The sequence below is a fragment of the Trachurus trachurus genome (genome assembly GCF_905171665.1).
Source record: "Trachurus trachurus genome assembly, chromosome: 19".
Taxonomy (NCBI): domain Eukaryota; kingdom Metazoa; phylum Chordata; class Actinopteri; order Carangiformes; family Carangidae; genus Trachurus; species Trachurus trachurus.
The window spans coordinates 2757370-2777500 of record NC_139913.1 but is presented as its reverse complement, the minus strand read 5'-3'; the positions used below and the strand labels follow the sequence as shown (position 1 = coordinate 2777500).

The window sequence follows — 20131 nt, the reverse complement described above, 5'->3', positions numbered from 1 at the left end:
GGGGGGTGATGGCTGCAGAATCATTACAGTGGGGGGTGGAGGGGGGGGGGGGGTGATGGCTGCAGAATGGAGACTGATTAACTGAGACGGAGACAGAGATGGAGTCTGCAACTTCTCAATGCTCAATAACTGACTACTAATCGTTCCTGGGCTCTGATTGGTTCCCATGTACAGCCAGTAAAAGACCATTAACTGTTTGTTTTTTTACTGTAATGCTCCATCACACGGTTCGAACTCTGTGGACTCAATACAATCAGGCTGTCCACGTACACTACAGTGCACATTTCTATGGTCGTATAGCTGAGGATGTCACCATTACTTGTTTTCACAATTAATCGCGATTTTAAACGCCACAATTCATTAATTAATCGTAAAGATTCCTAAATACCGTCACTTTCCAAACAAGATGTTGGAAACACAGAGGCAGATGTGCACCAAAGTAAAGGTCAATGTAAGAAATACTTGTCCACTTAGCTAATGTAACATACGATTGGCAGGAATTTAAATTGATGTGAAACTGGATTTATTTATGTGTAAGATTTCTACATGTTTTATCTATTTGTCATCATAGTGTTATGCCTGAATGTTTTTTATGTTACCTGCCTTAGGACAATGGATGAAATTTAGCAACTGTGCTAACTCTGTTGTGCAATTGTGCATTGTCTTAATCAAATAAATAAATAAATACAAATGTTAGCCTGTCATTTGTGATAACAATGTTTTAAATTTGAATATTTAAACACTTCCCGTGGAGGATTACTAACTGGTTATATATTAATAGTAGATACTTAAAATACTTATTAGTATTGCAATTATATCTTGACTGTATTTGATTTTACACATTCATATGTTGTGAAATTAATTAATGCATAATATTCATAACACCGTGATTGTTTCTCTGACAATAATCGTACAAAGAAAATCTATAACGGTGACGACGTCCCTGGTCGTAGCTTTAAGAGACAGACCAGACGATGTGTGTGTGTGTGTGTGTGTGTGTGTGTGTGTGTGTGTGTGTGTGTGTGTGTGTGTGTGTGTGTGTGTGTGTGTGTGTGTGTGTGTGTGTGTGTGTGTGTGTGTGTGTGTGTGTGTGTGTGTGTGTGCAGACTGAGGAGCTGGCAGCCGCCTCTCTGCTGCTGCTGCTGCTGCTGCAGAGCCTCAGATCATCAGAGTCGTCGTTCTTCACATTATAATCAGCATCATTAAGTCGCCATTTGGCCGAACAGCAGCGTGAAGGACGATGCCACGCCTCAAGGACGTTTTCCTGAGGTCCGGCGCGTTGTTAAAGGAAAGACACGTCAACACAGATCTGCTGCTGAATCCTGCTCTGCTCTGTCTGATGTTAGATACACAAGGAGGAGGAGGAGGAGGAGGAGGAGGAAGAGGAGGTGAGGCAGCAGACAGGTGGTGGTGGTGATGATGATGAGTGACAGGTGAAGAGCGATCAAAGAGCCAGTGTGAGCTCTGCTGGCAGCCACCGTTTGATTTGACCAGCGACTGTCTGAAGGCCACTAATGAGGCGGGAACACACCGCGCTCTGTGTCGCCTTCCTCCCCCGGTTCTCTTCATCCTCCCTCCCCCCTCTGTCCCTCGCTCCCTCTCTTCCCAGGGTGACTCCAGGACAAGGACTTTCTAAAGGGCAGGAACAGTAAGAGGAAGATAAAGCTGCCACTGCAAAAATTCCAAATCTTTCCATGAATATTTGTCTTATTTATTGTCAAAATGTCTCATTTCTAGTCTAAACAAACCTAAAATAAGACTCATCACCTAAAAATTTACTTGTTTTTAGATCATTTTCACTTGTTTTAAACTAATTTTCTTTTGAAATAAGTAGAAAAATCTGCCAGTGAAAGCAAGTTTTTTGTGCTTGTAATAAGAAAGAAAAACTTGCTCCACTGTCAGATTTTTCTATTATTCCAAGTGAAAATCTGCTTGAAAGAAGTAAAAAGTGTCTAAAAACAAGCTGCTTTTTAATGTGATGAGTCTTATTTTAAGTAGAATGAGATTAGTTTTGACTAGAAATGACATTTTGACTAGAAATAAGACAAATATTCTTGGTAAGATTTTGAATTTTCGCAGTGTGCTCTGACCATCATGCCTGACTTTTCACTTGGAGTGATCAAAATGCCCCAGTAGTTGCCCCGGCTGCCCCTTAAAGGACATTTCCAGTGGTAATTAATGTTCACCTCAGATATCAGGTCACCTATGATCAGTTCATTTCATACCATCCATACTCCCAACTGCAGCGTGTTGACGTTTAGATTTGTTTTTGTTCAAGAATCTATTGTTTTTTTCAAAGTTCATTAATGGGCTAATGGGTACCAAACCCGGTACCAGAAGTAACACCAGAACTGGTACCAAAACCAGTACCATTACCAAAGTGTGTACCAGAACCAGCACTAACAGCAGAACCAGCACAACCCTGTTCTCCTCTGCTCCAGATGAAACCTTTACTTCTCCTCCTCTTCAGTCCCTCAGCGTTACATAACTTCATTAAGCTCCAGTAAACATCGCTCCGCTCGGCTCTCACTTTGTTCACAGACTTGTCATCAGCCGATGATTCAAGACGCTACAATCGACTCGTTGTGAGTTTGGACACGAGCGGCGACGACTGATTCCCCGTGGGACTGATGTGTGTGGGAGGACGAGAACTTTTACACTGTCAGATGACAAGGAGGGAACACAGCTCTGAAAGAAAGAAAGAAAGAAAGAAAGAAAGAAAGAAAGAAAGAAAGAAAGAAAGAAAGAAAGAAAGAAAGAAAGAAAGAAAGAAAGAAAGAAAGAAAGAAAGAAAGACAGAGTGCTCTCTCTGCAGTTTCCCTGGCGCAGACTGAACTGAACGCCGGCTGAATTCAGATCGGGGCTGAAGCTCAGGGGAAATTCAGCCGGTGCTGAAAACAGCGAGGTCACAGCGAGGTCGATGGTTTTCCCTCAAAGTGAACAACAGCGTGAAGTTTCAGACGGAGGGAGCAACTATAGTGGAAAACGTGTGTGGTGCTCAGTGACTCAGCAGTGAAACACAAACACTGTCCTCCTCATCATCCTCATCATCCTCATCATCAGCGCTTTCATCCCCTCAGACAGTGCTAAAGTGCCCTCTTGGGAGCCAAAACGTGTGCTAAAGTGCCCTCTAGTAGCCAAAACGTGTGCTAAAGTGCCCTATAGGAGCCAAAACGCATGCTAAAGTGCCCTCTAGTAGCCAAAACGTGTGCTAAAGTGCCCTATAGGAGCCAAAACGCGCGCTAAAGTGCCCTCTAGGAGTCAAAATGTGTGCTAAAGTGCCCTCTAAAAGCCAAAACGCGTGCTAAAGTGCCCTCTAGAATGCGTGCTAAAGTGCCCTCTAGGAACCAAAACGTGTGCTAAAGTGTCCTCTAGGAGCCAAAACGTGTGCTAAAGTGCCCTCTATAGGAGCCAAAACGTGTGCTAAAGTGTCCTCTAGGAGCCAAAACGTGTGCTAAAGTGCCCTATAGGAACCAAAAGGTGTGCTAAAGTTCCCTCTAGGAGCCAAAACGTGTGCTAAAGTGCCCTCTAGGAGCCAAAACGCGTGCTAAAGTGCCCTCTATAGGAACCAAAACGTGTGCTAAAGTGCCCTCTAGGAACCAAAAGGTGTGCTAAAGTGCCCTCTAGGAGCCAAAACGTGTGCTAAAGTGTCTTCTAGGAGCCAAAACGTGTGCTAAAATGCCCTCTTGGAAGCCAAAATGTGTTATAGTTCCCTCTAGGAGCCAAAATGTGTGTTAAAGTTCCCTCTAGGAGCCAAAACGTGTGCTAAAGTGTCTTCTAGGGGCCAAAACATGTGCTAAAGTGTCTTCTAGGAGCCAAAACGTGTGCTAAAGTGTCTTCTAGGGGCCAAAACGTGTGCTAAAGTGTCTTCTAGGAGCCAAAACGTGTGCTAAAATGCCCTCTTGGAAGCCAAAATGTGTTATAGTTCCCTCTAGGAGCCAAAATGTGTGTTAAAGTTCCCTCTAGGAGCCAAAATGTGTGCTAAAGTTCCCTCTTGGGTGCCAAAATGTGTGCTAAAGTTCCCTCTAGGAGCCAAAATGTGTGCTAAAGTTCCCTCTAGGAGCCAAAATGTGTGCTAAAGTTCCCTCTTGGGTGCCAAAATGCATGCTAAAGGGCCCTATAGGAGCCAAAAGGCGTGCTAAAGTGCCCTCTAGGTGCCAAAACGTGTGCTAAAGTGCCCTTTAGGAGTCAAAACGTGTGCTAAAGTGCCTTCTTGGAAACCAAAACGTGTGCTAAAGTGCCCTCTTCAGTGGCGAGGATGCGCTATATGTGCCCTTTTTTTTTCCTTTTCACCCCTGCCCTTCAAAAAGTCTGTGCACGACGCCACTGTCCTCAGACGTCCAGCTGTGCAGATCGAGAGCCGACAGCTTCGTTATGTGAGGAGAAAAGTTGCACAGAGAAGTAAATATTCTGCAGCGGAGGGAAACGTCTCTGACCCGTCACATCGCGTCCTCCTCCTCCTCCTCCTCCTCCTCCTCCTGCTGCCGGGGACTAATCAGGTCTGTGATAGCATCATCTCGCTCCTCTTATCTCTTTACGCCACGTCTGATAAAGTGGAGGGAGAAGCCTCCGAGGGCGACGCGCTCCTCTAAATCATGTTCCTATGAATTAATTAACCAAAGGCTAATTGTCTCCTCAGACCTCAAACGTGGCCATCGGAGTTAACCTTAAATTGTTTTAATGAGATGGATGTTACTCTAAAGCGTGTCCGGCCCCTTGGCAACGGGAATATGGAAGAGAGAGAGAGAGAGAGAGAGAGAGAGAGATGAGAATTAGATGAAGAGAAGGATGGAAGATTAAATTAGAGCCAATAAAGAAAGAAAAGGGAGTTGGTTTAAAAAATGTGGAAATTTGAGCCTTTCTCAGGCATATCAATATCAGGATTATCAATATCTGTATTTATTTATCCACCCCAACCCTTCTCTAGTTCTCTATTACGTTTCATTTTTTCCCATTTTTCTATTGGTTTCTCTTGGTTTGGAGCAAAATAATTTCCCTCCGAGGATCAATAAAGTCGGATCAGCGCATGCATCGATCAATAACCCTTAAAAACGTCCACACTGGTCGTCCACTTTGTTGAACAGTAAAACATGGAGCCTCCATGTGTGTTTATGTACAGTAAACATGAGGAATAAAGGACGATTTAGCCTATCCATTATCTCATTTTTTAAAATATCGATCTAATATCGATATCGGCCCCAAAAATCCTGCATTGATTGGGCCCTATAGTTTTGATTTTGATATATTGATCAAGTGTGTGCAGCTGCATCATCACTTATAATCACATTTAAGTGTCTCACACTAGGGATGTCACGATTACTTGTTTTCACAATTAATCGTGGTATTTAACGCCACAATTATTTAATCGTAAAGATTCCTAAATACCGTCACTCTCCCAGAAAGATGATGTTGGAACCGTATCGGCAGATGTGCGCAAAAATAAAGGTAAATGCACAGATACTGGTCCATTTAACTAATGTAACATTGAATTGGTAGGAGTTTAAATGTTAGCGTGTCATTTTTAATTAAAAAAAAGCAAAACAAAACAAAAAACTATTAAACTGAACACAAATATTTTGATATAGACGACAATTTATGACCTGAATATTTCAAACATTTCCCCTGGGGGGTTAATAATTGGTCATATATTAAAAGATACTTTGAATATTTTGTGTAAACAATGAGTAATGTGGTTATATTTTGACATTTACACATTAAAAGTGTTGTCTGAAATTAATTAATGCTTAATAATCGTGATAATCGTAACACCGTGATTATTTCTCTGACAATAATCGTACCAAGAAAATGTATAATTGTGACATCCCTATCTCACACACACACACACACACACACACACACACACACACACACACACACTAATGAGCAGTGTGTTCTCCAGATGTGGAGCAGAGTCAGATGAGAATCCATATCTAGAGGAATTGTGAGCGGTGAAGCCGTCGTCTAACGCCTGGAGCTGCCTCGACTTATAAACTGTGTGATTGCAGAGACGGCTGACCTGAGATCAGCTCTTATATAAAAGCAGCAGAGTGAGAGTCAGAGTGATGTGATGTTTCCTTCCCTCAGGTGAACAGCACCTCTCTGAACGCCGGCGCCTTATATGGTCGGAGAGGAGGAGAGCCGGAACTGCAGGAGCTTCCTATGTTACTAGATTCCCTTCACAACTACGAATGCCCATATTTAGTCTACGGAAGAAAGATGATGTCGTTTTCATCATCACCACCATCTTTGGGCTGCAGGGTTACTCCGTCGTCGTCTCTCCTCCTCCTCCTCCTCCTCCTTCTTCTCCACCGATCGAGGCGTTTCGTTTCGTTTCGTTTCGTTTCGTTTCGTTTCGTTTCGTTTCATCTATTTTTAGAAAGTGTGTGCAGAGTCGGCGTGTTCTCCCAGGGCTGCCTGAGCCTGAGCTCCCACGGCAACGAGGGGGCGTTCGCAGACACACAGAGAGAGATGGAGAGAGCAGCGGTGAAGGACGAAGAGGAGGAAGAGGAGAGGCTGAGTGGGATGATGACACTCCACTGGTCTGGATGCAGCAGAGCGGCCGCTTCAGCATCATCAACGTTAAGAGTCAGCGAGTGAAACGCAGCGAGGCGTCACTTCCTCTTCCTCCTCTTCCTCCTCCTCCTCATCGAGACACGGGAGTCGGTTTATTCTGGTCCAACAAAACGTGGATAATAATCACGTTACAATGTTTTCTAATTACTCACTATGTCAGATACACACACACCCTCACATGCCAGCTCAGTGTGTGTGTGTGTGTGTGTGTGTGTGTGTGTGTGTGTGTGTGTAGGCAGCTTAAATCTACCATTAAACTGTTCCTCTACCTCGGCTGCTGTTTCTAAAGTTACACACTGAACTGACAAAATGTTCCCGTGGAAACCAACGAGCTGTAATCACAAGACTCTGGTGCAGAACATCTGTTCTCCTATATGTACATGAGTTTATTGCTTTGAATTATTATTTATTCCTTTCATTAAAAGGGATAGTTTAACATTTTGGCAAATTGGCCCATTGCCATAATCCCTATAGTCATAGCAGTAGGTTCGTTACCTTTAATTGTCGGTGCAAGCTGTTTTTAGAACGGCGGAGCAGAGCCGTGAGCTGCTCAGAGCTACACTACCAACGGAGGCTCATTATAGGATTTTTTGGTTTCCCTCATCAAACTCATCAAATACACAATCCAACAACTCCACAACGCTCTGGTGGACAAGTTGTGAGCTGCACATTCACCACGCTATGAGATAATAACACAACGTTACCACACAGAGTTGTTTTAGAGGGAAATACAGAGACTGCTTGATGAATTTCCCTCTAAAACAACTCTGTGTGGTAACGTTGTGTTATTATCTCATAGCGTGGTGAATGTGCAGCTCACAACTTGTCCACCAGAGCGTTGTGGAGTTGTTGGATTGTGTATTTGAGCTCACGGCTCTGCTCCGCCGTTCTAAAAAATAGCTTGCACTGACAATTAATGGTAATAAACCTACTGCTATGACTATAGGGATTATGGCAATGGGCCGATTTTCAAAAATGTTGAACTATCCCTTTAATGTCTGCTGCTGCAAAAGTGTAAATTTCTTATCTCATCTCTGATCTTATCTAAACATCAGAGACAGGTCAATCCAAATTAAACTACAAGAAATATTGGACTCATTCATAGAAAGTTGAAGAATATTATAAACCAGATTCATTGTGAGGTGGATGTTGTTAAACACGTTGTTTGTGCTTTGTGCGTTTGCAACAGCAACAGAAACACAATCCGTCTATGTTGTTCACTGTGTCCAGTTGAGCAGCAGGAAACAAACTCATCATGACTCAGTCGTATTAAAACCGTATCAGTGAGTTTCAGGGCGACTGTCACGTGCACGTCGTCTCTCTGCGAGAAGAAATCTGTGATGGATTAAACCGCCGTGTCACTTGTTTCTTCTGGTGTCGAGTCTGTTTAGTCTGGTTAACGTGTGAGTCCAGTCAGCCTCGTCTTCTCCTCACGTGTGGCTCCACATCCTCCTCGTGTGCTAATGTCATTAGCTGCTGTTCATCTTAATGCTCCGATTCATCACAGCGTTTCAGTCTGAGGTTGCACACACACACACACACTCTCTGACACACTTCCCTCACTGTTCAAGTGGTTTGAAAGTCCAGTGCCGGTTCATTCATCTCAATCCATCTCAAACAAACACAATTAAACCAGCGACTGTTCGACTTGGGACGATTTTTCAAACCGGAGTTCGGTCCTCATCATTTATAAAGTGTAAAGGTAAAAACTAAAACACATGCCTGCTGAGTATACGTATGTACAGTACAGCAACACACACACACACACACACACACACACACACACACACAACTGAATGCACAATCCCTATTATCTGCTAATTAATAAGCTCAGGAGTTCTTTCACTTTACGCCACGACAGCGTTTCCTCCTCTGCACCAAAACACACAACAGACACCAACACTAATGTGACTGTGACTCTTCACAAACAGCAACAGCTCATTGTCTTCTACTGGATCAATCATCTGATCAGGTCTCCCTGTCTGGTCCTTTCCCCCCCAGTGACACCTCCAGTTGGATCAAGTTCTTATTTCCTAGTTATCTTCTATTCCCTGCTGCTGCTGCTGCTGCTGCTGCACAACCAGCTCACAAACACTGACTCCACCCAGAGGACACACACTCATCCGTGGGTGAATTTGCATGATAAATAACCCTGATGTCCAACCTGAAGCTCTAACAATCCTCCATCAACTACACTTTTCCATCGCTTTGCGTCGTTTTTGCATTTTCTCAGTTAGTGAACTGAACTGAGGCCGCGAGGCTCAACTCAACTCAACGCTGCTAATGGAATAATCTGCTAAAGAATCTGCAGAGCTACAGAACGAGCGTCGTGGTCGGAGCGGAGCGATGCACACAGCTGCTCTGAGCCCTGCTGATATGTGGAGACAGCATCAATCCATCCTGCACAGCCGGCTGCTCTGTCATTGTACTGGAGGCGGAGAGGGAGAGGGGGAGAGGGAGGGAGGGAGGGGAGGAGGATCTGCTGAGTCATGGTTAGGGACTGCCGGGAAAAGACATCCAAAAAAAAAGAGGAGAACATAAAAACAGGCGACCCCGACGAGCATGCAGACAAAAGGACCGCAGACGCAAAGTCATGCAGGACAAGACGCCGCGACAGGAGGAGCAGAGCAACAATGAATGGACGTGCACAGGTGCATGATGGGAGATTTCATTGCATTGCACACCAACTCAAAAATGCTTATGAGCTTTACACGACTAATAATGGAAAAGTCAAACAAAGAGCTATACAGTACTGTAGCTATTTATTACTATTTAACGTCCACATTTTTCAGACAGAAATAAAAGCTTTGGTTTACAAAGGCTTTTACTTTCATACTTTCACATGTTTTTTTTTTAATAATTGAAGGTTGAGGATGAATCACGGCGGCTCGTTCTTGTTCGTTCATTAAATCTGCAGGATTAGCAGCAGGAAGCGGATGAACCTCGACCGACTCTCCGCCTCTAAAAGATCCACGCTCTTAAAAAAAAAAAAGTGGTTGGATGGAGCTGAAGCTGAGTGGAGGGAGGGGCGGGGGTGTGTGTGGGGGGGGCGGTGGTTAATGAGCTTTTCAATATTCAGAATCAGAGCTCAGCAGAGTATTTACTCTGGGAGAGAGAGGGGAAGAAAATGAAATGATGGAGCTCCAGGAGGAGAAAGTGCGAGGGAAGCACCAGAAAAGGTCTCCCCATGAATAATGAATGCAGCTTTTATATCCACCTCACTCGCCTCCGATATCACCGCTTTAACCCCCTCCTCCCTCTTCCCTCCCTTCTCCTCCCTCCTCCCTCCCAGTCCACGGCTACTATCTATCTATAGGAATGAAGAGGCTGCAGTCGTCCAGCACTAACTCAGTTACACTGCAAAAACTCAAAATCTTTCCAAGAATATTTGTCTTATTTCTTGTCAAAATGGCTCAATTTTAGTCAAAACTAATCTCTTTCCACTTAAAATAAGACTCATCACCTAAAAATTAACTTGTTTTTAGATCATTTTCACTTGTTTCAAACTAATTTTCAGTTGAAATAAGTAGAAAAATCTGCCAGTGAAAGCAAGTTTTTTGTGCTTGTAATAAGAAAGAAAAACTAGCTCCACTGTCAGATTTTTCTACTTATTTAAAGTGGAAAATTTGCTTGAAAAAAGTAAAAAAAAAAGTGTCTAAAAACAAGCTACTTTTTAATGTGATGAGTCTTATTTTAAGTATAATTAGATTTATTTTGACTAGAAATGACATTTTGACTAGAAATAAGACAAATATTCTTGGTAAGATTTTGAATTTTTGCAGTGTATACCCCTCACACTGCCCAACATGTGAGTGTGGGGCATGAGGGGGAAGGGGCATGAGGGGGCAGGGTGGGGGTCGGGGGGGGGCAACGACTGTGACACAACTTTGCAGAGAGTGTGCGACACCGTCTTAACTTCATCATCTACACATGTTCCTACCCGTGCTACATCTGCACAGACAAACTCTACATCTACAGGCTTTAAAGAAAGTCAATGAGGAGCAGAACCAGAGCTGAGCCACCTGAAACCATGACGACACACTGGGAGAGAGGGGAGGAGGGGGGAAGGAGAGGGGTTGGGGGAGGTGGGGGAGCTGAGCTGAGCGAGGCGGGAAACTCCTCTTCCTCACGTCCTCATTTTAATTACCACTGCAAATAGACGGAGGCTTTACTGCAGATCCACCTTGCTGCCAGGTTGTGTGCTATTGTGAATATTAATGCAAAGACAAAATTTGTGAATGTGTTACTTGCTCACAGTGGAGCAGCGGAGAAAACAACTGGAGAGCTTTTATCTTTCTATGAATGTGACGCTGTGACAAACACAGATTTAATTCTTCCCAAATCTGAATGTGTGACGATGTGAATGGAAGATAATAATAATAATAACACATCAGATCAGCTGTGAAATGCATTAAGAGGCAGATTAATCCTCTGTTTAAAGGGATAGTTCAACATTTTGGCAAATTGGCCCATTGCCATAATCCCTATAGTCATAGCAGTAGGTTTGTTACTTTTAATTGTCGGTGCAAGCTATTTTTAGAACGGCGGAGCAGAGCCGTGAGCTGCTCAGAGCTACACTACGGAGGCTCATTATGGGATTTCTTGGTTTCCCTCATCAAACTCATCAAATACACAGAGGGAAATACAGAGACTGTTGATGAAAAACTGTCCCTGAAGGCAACGCGCATCAGCGGTTTTGCATGAATTTCCCTCTAAAACAACTCTGTGTGGTAACGTTGTGTTATTATCTCATAGCGTGGTGAATGTGCAGCTCACAACTTGTCCACCAGAGCGTTGTGGAGTTGTTGGATTGTGTATTTGATGAGTTTGATGAAGGAAACCAAGAAATCCCATAATGAGCCTCCGTAGCATAGCTCTGAGCAGCTCACGGCTCTGCTCCGCCGTTCTAAAAATAGCTTGCACCGACAATTAAAGGTAACGAACCTACTGCTATGACTATAGGGATTATGGCAATGGGCCAATTTGCCAAAATGTTGAACTATCCCTTTAAGGTTCACACACACTGAACGACTGGGAGAACTATGTGTGTGTGTGTCCGGTTTCAGGTTGGTCATCAGCTGCTTCTGCTCTGCAGCACGAGCCACCACCCCCATCCATCATTTGTCCAGCCCAGCAGGGGGCGCTACAGCCACTACGTGGACTCACCAAGATCCTTAGAGCCTTGACTTTCGCTGGCCATCTCGCCCATCCGCACCAGAGCGTCGAAGTAGCCCTTTGCAGCATATGTGACACCTGGAAACATGGAAGCATTGGGCAATCAGATCAAGGGCGCAGAGTTGAAAATGATGTCTGCTTCAGCTCTGCAACCCTCCTCCCTCCCCCCACCAACCAACCAACCAACCAAGAGAGGTATAAGGCTGGGGCAGATAGGAAATAAAGAGCAACAGGCGGAAATGGAAAAACCAGGCAAGGAAAAGAAAAAGCTCTATGGAGGCAACTACAGGAAACAGAGAAAGCTACAGCCACTGATACCAAGCACCGGGAGACGACCAAGGAGAAACCGAACCACCTTCTACCACCATAACGGCATCGAGCCATGCAAACAACTCCAAGCTTTAAAGGGATAGTAGCATTTTTTTTAAAGTGGGGTTGTATGATCTACAAATAGCCCCTAAGTACTTTGATTGCAGTAGAAGACTCTCTGCACTCCTCCCGTTAGCAACGCCAGCCCATAATAGCCCTGCCCAGAGATTTACAACATACAGTGTTGTGAATGGACCCAAAGAAACGGCCTATTTTCACGGCCTAAAAGAGGTTTTACCTGAAAAAAATACACAGTTCCATTGTTCGCTATAATATAATTTTTTCCAGCCCTTCAAAGTGCAGGAAAAACACAGTTTTTATTTGGACCTAACCAACTGCTGATCGGCGGGCGCTAACCCTGGGCGGAGGGATACGTGAGTTGGTTAGGTCCAAATAAAAACTGTGTTTTTCCTGCACTTTGAGAGGCTGGAAAAAATTATAGCGAACAATGGAACTGTGTATTTTTTTTCAGGTAAAACCTCTTTTAGGCTGCGAAAAAAGGCTGTTTCTTTGGGTCTGTTCACAACACTATGTTGTAAATCTCTGGGCAGGGCTATTATGGGCTGGCGTTGCTAACGGGAGGAGTGCAGAGAGTCTTCTACTGCAATTAAAGTACTTAGGGACTATTTGTAGATCATACAACCCCTTTTTTTTTTTTAATGCTACTATCCCTTTAATCTGTCTATGTAGAACTGTTAAAATCAGATGCATCGTGTTCATCTGTTGTTCTAGATTATATCAGCTGTAGCTAATTAACATTAGATCCAGCAGCACTAACTTAACTTTAAAGGTGTTTTAACTTAAAACACTGAAAACTGTTTCCATGGCTCGATTCCATATACAACACCGTGTTAACAACTATAGCTGCCTAATAAACTTCCCACAGCAGCGATGTCAAAGCTCTCAGCCATTCAGACTCTCTGCATGCCATGTCAGCCATTACACTGTGTGCTGTGTGCAGCAACAGAGACACGCCGGCCTCAAGCAGCAGCAGCAGCTTTAACAGCAGCAGCAGCAGCAGCAGCAGCTCAGCCACACATGTCCAGTCTGCAGATACACATGGATGAGTGAGAGCTGCGTTTATGTGGATGGGTGTGTTTGTGCACTGAGCAGCCACACGACGCTCATGCAGAAAACCCCGGCGACGGGACATGACGACGTCTTTGTATCTGATGGAAACCAGTGCAGTGCTGATCTATATCCTGATATGAGGTCAAGTTCATGTCTCGTTCTGGTTTTTCATCACGACACGACTGAGTGAAGCCCACGGAGGCGACGGCGAGCTGCTCCACCGCTCTGACACTTATTGCTCTGAAAATGAAGCCATCGCTTGTGTCAACAGACTTAAAATCTCATTTCTTCAATGAGTCACTTCTCCTCACAATAACTCAGGCTGCTGTCACTTCTTTCTTTATCGAAACCACGACGAAAGCCTCTAAATCTTTACACAGCAGTGAAACCGTCCTCGCTTGAGCTGCTACAGTAGAGAGAGAGAGAGACGAGCCGGGCCGGGACCCCGCTCTGGCTCAGGTTAAGCCTCACTGGGATGTGGAGGAGGAGGAGAGGGGGGAGGGGGCAGGGGGGAGGATGGAGGTGAGGCTAAGACGGCCGGGTGAGCACGGCTAATTTAATCGATGTCCGCAGAAATCTCAGCCGGGAGGAGAGGAGAGCGGAGCGAGGAGGAGAGGAGAGGAGAGGAGAGGAGGGAAGGAGAGGAGGGGAGGAGAGGAGAGGAGGGGAGGTGGGATTAGCTGGAGGAGATGCTCTGCTTGTCTGTCAGCTGGGAAGTGACAGAAGTGGGAAGGTAAAGGGAAGAAAGGAGGAAGTAGGAGGAGGAGGAGGAGGAGGAGGAGGAGGGTCTGCCTGTAAAGAGGATTAGAACAGTGATATAAAGCCGATACAGAGCGTCAGCGCAGATAAAACACAAACAAGACAAGAAGGTTGAATCAGCTGATATGATCCAAACTCTGGAGCGCCTGTTTGGACTTCATTTCAAAGTGGAAAAACCCTTAATCAAAGTTTTAGTTAAATAATAAAAATAATAAAATAAAAAGAAAGTCTGATCATTAATTAATTAATGTTGTAAATGATTTATAAAGCAAAACGTCCTGGTTTCAACTGCTGATCTGCTGCTTTTTGCCTTTTTTTTTTTTTTACATCATTGATTATTTAATACAGACAAGAAAAAGACTTAAATTCTACTTAGTTGAAGTCTTTTTTAGGGCAGTTTATTACATAAATATGATCTTTAATGATTTAAATCCACTTCTAACTCTCTCAGTCTGATAAAAACCCTTCTGACCTTCAAACTTCCACATCTCTTTCCTGTTATTCTGCTTCTCTACAGCTTCTCTACAGCTTCAGTTAAGATGTGAATCATGACGCCACGTCCCAAACTACAATAGTCCAGACCAGACCGCCCCCCCCCCAACTCATTTCAGACTTGCACAGACACAGACGACAAAAGCACCAAGCTCCACCTCCACTTCACCAACCAGAGGCTCCACTGGCGTTTCTACCAGTCACACTGGCTGCAGACTGTCCAGAGAGCTCGTCAGCCGGCCAACCTCCATCGTCATCCCGGGAGAAAAGACGATCCCTAATTAACTTACCCGCAGGTTTTTAAAGGTTTACCGCCGGGTAGTTAAATTCTTTTTAGGAGATAAATGCTGGTCTCATTGATGAAATGTAACAATTGTGGCAGTCGCATTAATTTGTTTGAATTAAAAGTAAAGCTTCATGTGTGTTTTGGACACAGGAGCAGCGCTGCCTGTAGCCTACGTACAGAAATCACCACATTTACATCAATAAATAAATGTTTTACAATGAACCGATCAGTCTGCAGTAAATTTTATTTAATTTTATTAAGTTAACGTGGTTTTGAATACAGGATTTGTGGCAAAAGCTTGGCACGTCTGCTTATACAGTATGTGAAAGCCAGCAGAGACGACTGATGACGTGTGTTGATTGTTGAAGGGGTGTCCCAATTCGTATAGGGGTTGACTTTCTACCCTATACCCTTTGTAGCTCCGTTTCAAGGGGCAAGGGTTAAGGGTTAGGGGTAGGGGTAGGGATGAAAAATAGAATTGGAATTGGGCATGGGTGCAGACTGCAGACTGCAGACTGGGTGTAGACTTGGTTCTGGCCCTGCTCTGCTCTGCAGCGCTCCACTCCACATCCTGCCTCTGTGCTGCTGCCTGGCATTGATGAAGTGTAATCCCCACTCAGGGAGTCGCAGGGCTATTTTTAGCCTTATCTATCAGACTGGAGTGAGGCCTTCTTTATTGGTCCTGCAGCCTGCAGAGTCTTCCCTCTATCTCCCCTCTCCTCCTCCTCTTCCTCCTCCTCCTCCTCCTCCTCCTCCTCTCTGCACACAGCACCAAGCATCATCTTCTCCTGCAGCATCACTAGAATATGATGTGATCCTCCTGATAACCTCCTCGCTCGCTGCAGAGACTCACAGAGGCCGGAGAGGAAAAGAAGAACTTTTCTTATCAATAAATGAGGCACGCACGCGCTCGAAGCCCCTGGTCTTATCTTAAAGACATGTACACGTCACGCCGGCTGGCTGATGTTAAGAAGAAGGCTACCAACAGCTGATCTGGGAGCTGAGAGAGACTCGGATCAAAGTCCACGACACGTTAACAAGCTGCAGGACGGATCTATGTGTCTGTCTCTGTCTCTATCGTCCTGGATACCAGCAGCGCCGCCCGTACGCTCTCCTTTCCTCGGCCCCACGGGGAGCGCCGTTATTCTCACGACTCCTCCTGTCCCACTTCCCATTGGCTCCTGCTCCACTTAGCCCCCCCACCACCACCATCCCACCACCCCAAGACATTTCCACTGCTTTTGTCTTTAACCTTGAGCAAATGCTGCATGTAGGTACACCTCAGTCTCAGTCTCACACACCATCACACACACATACACACACCTGTGCAAGTCACACAAAGCGATGACAAAGAGGACGGAGACTAAAAAGGCGGATGTGCTGGTAGAGAGAGAGGGAGGGGGGAGGAGGAGGAGGAGGACGAGGGGGGGACACATGGACATGGACGTCATCATCAACACCAGAGTGTCGACTTTGTCTCTGTAAAAAAACGTCTCAAAGATCTCCAGTGGACAGAAAACAGTGGAGGACAAGAAGCTCCATCCGTCTTCTTCACAGCCTCGTCTCTAAACCCCGACGGGACAGAAGCAGCTCAGAGCGCCGGGTCGGGTCGGTCGGGTGGACTACTGGACAGACAGACAGACAGACAGACAGACAGACAGGAGGGAGGACGAGAGGACGAGAGGACGAAGACAGAAAAGTAAAAAGAAACAAGAAGTGGTTGGTGTGTACTCACTGGTCAGCGCCTTCTCATAGCTCTTCCCCATGGCTATGAAGTTCCTCAGGCAGGGGTTGAACTGCTCCATGATGGACTGGAACGACAGAGACAACAGCACCACCGGTTAGTGAAGAAGAGGAGGAGGAAGAGGAGGAAAGAGGAGGAGGAGGAGGAAGGAGGAAGAGCACCGGTCTTTTTACTAGGGCACCAACACACACACACACACACAGAGTCGTACACACACAGCAGCGGTGAGGAGGAGGAAGAGGAAGAGGAGCAGAGCAGCAGAGTCGTGTCGAGCTCACGGAGAAGAACCGGAGGGATGAGACGGACGGAGGAGAGAGAACGAGGAGGAGAAGGAAAAAGAGAGAGAGAGAGTAGCCTAAAAGTTACCAACGGGGAGCAGTGTTGTCATGTGTGTGTGTGTGTGTGTGTGTGTGTGTGTGTGTGTGTGTGTGTGTGTGTGTGTGTGTGTGTGTGTGTGTGTGTGTGTGTGTGTGTGTGTGTGTGTGTGTGTGTGTGTGTGTGTGTGTGTGTGTGTGTGTCTGTGTGAGAAAGTGTGTTATAGTGTGTGTTTGTTTCCTCTCACCTCCCCTGCTGCCTCTGGTAAAATAAAACCTGGTTTTGGCTGCAGCCTCGTTCGGCTCAGCAGCAGATCTGGACCAGGACCAGGACTAAGACCACTAAGGACCTGGACCATAACCTACCTAGACCTGGATCTGGAACCATTTCCCTCCATATTCTTTTTTAAAGGGTGACTTCACCTAAATTGCAAACTAAAACTTTTTGTATATAACTTAAATTTTTATTGAGTTTTCACTAGGCCTATAGAACGAATCACCTTGTTGTTTACAACTACTTCCGAGTAGAAAACCAGCATGAGAACAATAGAGAGTTTCGCTATAGCCTAATCCCGTTTTTCATGTCACTATATCACTGTTTAGACTAATCTGATGTTTGTAAAGTTTATAAAAACCAATGATTGGACAAACATTACTATTTCTGTGTGCATGTTTTTGTAATTAGTCATGGTTATCATAGATTAGCCGGGCTAACGGTTAGCTACCTGTTTAACTTTAATAACTCAGTGACTCAATAAACGCTCCATGAAGAAATATTTTCTCCAGCGGATATCTGAGTTCCAACATGACTGAGCTAACTGGAGTAGTTTCATGTCGTGTCCCACAACGGGAGGGTTTTAACAGCTGACGTCCTGCTGTTAGCTTAGCTACTGTTAGCTTAGCTACCGCCGTTAGCTGTCCCTGTCAGCTGCAGCCACTGATGCTTTCTAGACACCGTAATTCCCCCAAACTGAATAAATACCACAACACAAAACACACACACACAGAAATAGTAATGTTTCTTCAATCATTTCAGATTTGTCTAAACGGTGATAGGGCGTGAAAAACATGATAGCCTAGGCTATACTAAACTCTCGTTCGTTAGCCACTACTGTTCTCATTCAAATACGTGCTGGTTTTCTACCCGGAAGTAGTTGTAAACAATAAGGAGATTCATTCAAGGCAAAAACAATACAGCAAACAAGGTACGAGTTAGTAACAATAATAACACTAACAAACTGTCTGGAGATGCTACTGTTCAGTCCACTGTCCCATTTAGCATTTGTTCAGTTGGTGTCATGTCTCATAGAAATGGTCCATTTTTCCCAGTTTTTTTCAAATACGTTCTCTTTGAGTCTCAACAGGTATGTCAGTTTTTCCATAACAAGGATTTTCTGGACAATTTCCAACCACTGCTCAGTTTCTTGTGACAGCTTTCTTACTTGCTGCGAGTAGTAATAGGCTAGGTCTTCTTTCATTACAACCTTCTCAATATTCCCAAGATAGAGTCCCTGACTGATGAACTCATCTTATCACCATGGTGACGCCCCACACAGGTGAGGACAGGACATGTAAACACACACACACACAGTGTTGCATATCTCCATCATGAGTCAGTCAGTCAGCAACACGGCGGCGGTGAAGTGAACAGAGGAAGCAGCTGAGGCCTGAACCCTCGGTAATAAGTGAAGGAAAAGTGAAGGAGAGGAGTCTAATGAGTTTTACTGTCTCTGTGTGTGTGTGTGTGTGTGTGTGTGTGTGTGTGTGTGTGTGTGTGTGTGTGTGTGTGTGTGTGTGTGTGTGTGTGTGTGTGTGTGTGTGTGTGTATCTGTGTGTGTGTGTGTGTGTCTCTGCAGTGACTCAGCCTCCCACTCAGTCCAAGCTGCCCTTTCACTTCTGCTGCTGAAGCTCCGGCAAAACCCAGCAATTTAGAGAAAAAAAAAGAGAAAGGAGAAAAAAACAGCAATTCTCTGTCTCTTTCTGTGAGTTTCTTTGAAATGACAGAGTTTTCAGACAAGCAGCAAATGGAATGATGGAGGAAGAGGAAGGAGCAGAAAGGACAAGGGGGGGTGGGGGGGCAGCCTTCGACTAACAAAGACCTGGAGCAAACAGAGTCGCTTCATTTAAATAAAACCAGTGACGGAGGGACGGAGGAAATCCCCACAGAGTTTCTCTACATCAGGTTGAAACGGCCTCTGGACAGCCTAGGGCTATATAATATCTCTTATTTACTTTTATATTTTTATTTTTTATATTTTTATACATATAGGCTACACTCTCATATTTTATCCTGCTAGCACAATAATGCACTTGAACTTATCACTTTATCCATACGCATACTCATATTGTTGATGGCTGCACAACTGAATGTCGGCACAGGCTACTGTTATTGTCTGTCTTGTTTCTAATATGTGTTATGCACTTTAAGGTTCAGCTTTTAATCTCTTTGTAGCCTACTGTTGTACAATGACAAATAAACTCTGATTCTGATGGACATCATCATCATCATCATCTCTGACCTTTGAGGGGAACAGAGAGACAAAGAGTCCAGAATAACTGAACTGTAGGAAGCTCCGGTTGCTTATTATCTGTGCTGCAACATCCACTTTTATTTAAGTCGGCGTGGGAGGAGGAGGAGGAGGAGGAAGAGGAGGAGGAGGAGGAGGAGGTTACATCTGGGGGTAGGAGACGCGACGAGGGAAGCCTGCTAATGACTGCCGGCTGATGCACATTAGTCACCTTGGTGCAAACACACAGACACACAAACACAGACACTGAGACACACACTTCACCATCACTTCAAAAAAAAGAAAGAAAGAAAAAAAAAAGAAAGAGGGAAGTATAGGAAGTAGGACAGGGCGACTCAGAGGCGCAGGAGAGAAAATAGGCCGAGTGCCCGGTGAAGGAAGAAGGAACGACTTGGAGGTGCAAATCAGGTGAAGAAAAGAGTTTAGATTAATAAGAGAAGAAGGGAGGGAGGGAGAGAAGGAGAAGAGGGAGAAGGAAAAGAGGGAGAGAGAGTGATAATAAATCCATCAGTGGAGGATTCTGTCTCTGCCAGGCTCAAGTTTGGTTTGGAGTCGTTTCTGGACCGAGTCTCAGATCAAAAGCCCCCCACTCCCCCCTCCCCGCGGTGCGTTCAGGGGCAGATTTCTCTGACACCGCTACAAAGACTGATGACATAATTAGCAAGTACACACACACACACAAGTACACACACACACACAAGTACACACACACAAGTACACACACAAGTACACACAAACACACACCAAAGAAAGAGGTTAGTGGTGTTTCTTTGTGTGTTTGTCGGGGGACAAACAAAAACTATTTATACCCCTGATTTCC

General features: G+C 44.8%; 1 protein-coding gene across 4 annotated transcripts in view; it reads right to left on the bottom strand.

The window, feature by feature from the left end:
- baiap2b (BAR/IMD domain containing adaptor protein 2b) overlaps positions 1-20131 on the bottom strand; it is a 92767-nt gene that overhangs the window by 50561 nt on the left and 22075 nt on the right. For 3 of the 4 annotated variants that reach the window (XM_083994396.1, XM_083994399.1, XM_083994398.1), the window contains exons 2-3: positions 16461-16536; positions 11740-11826 (exon numbers count right to left, since the gene is read on the bottom strand). In XM_083994396.1, the coding sequence (XP_083850522.1) occupies positions 11740-11826; positions 16461-16536 (163 nt within the window). The remainder of the gene's footprint in view (positions 1-11739; positions 11827-16460; positions 16537-20131) is intronic. The other variant, XM_083994397.1, reaches the window with a different exon arrangement.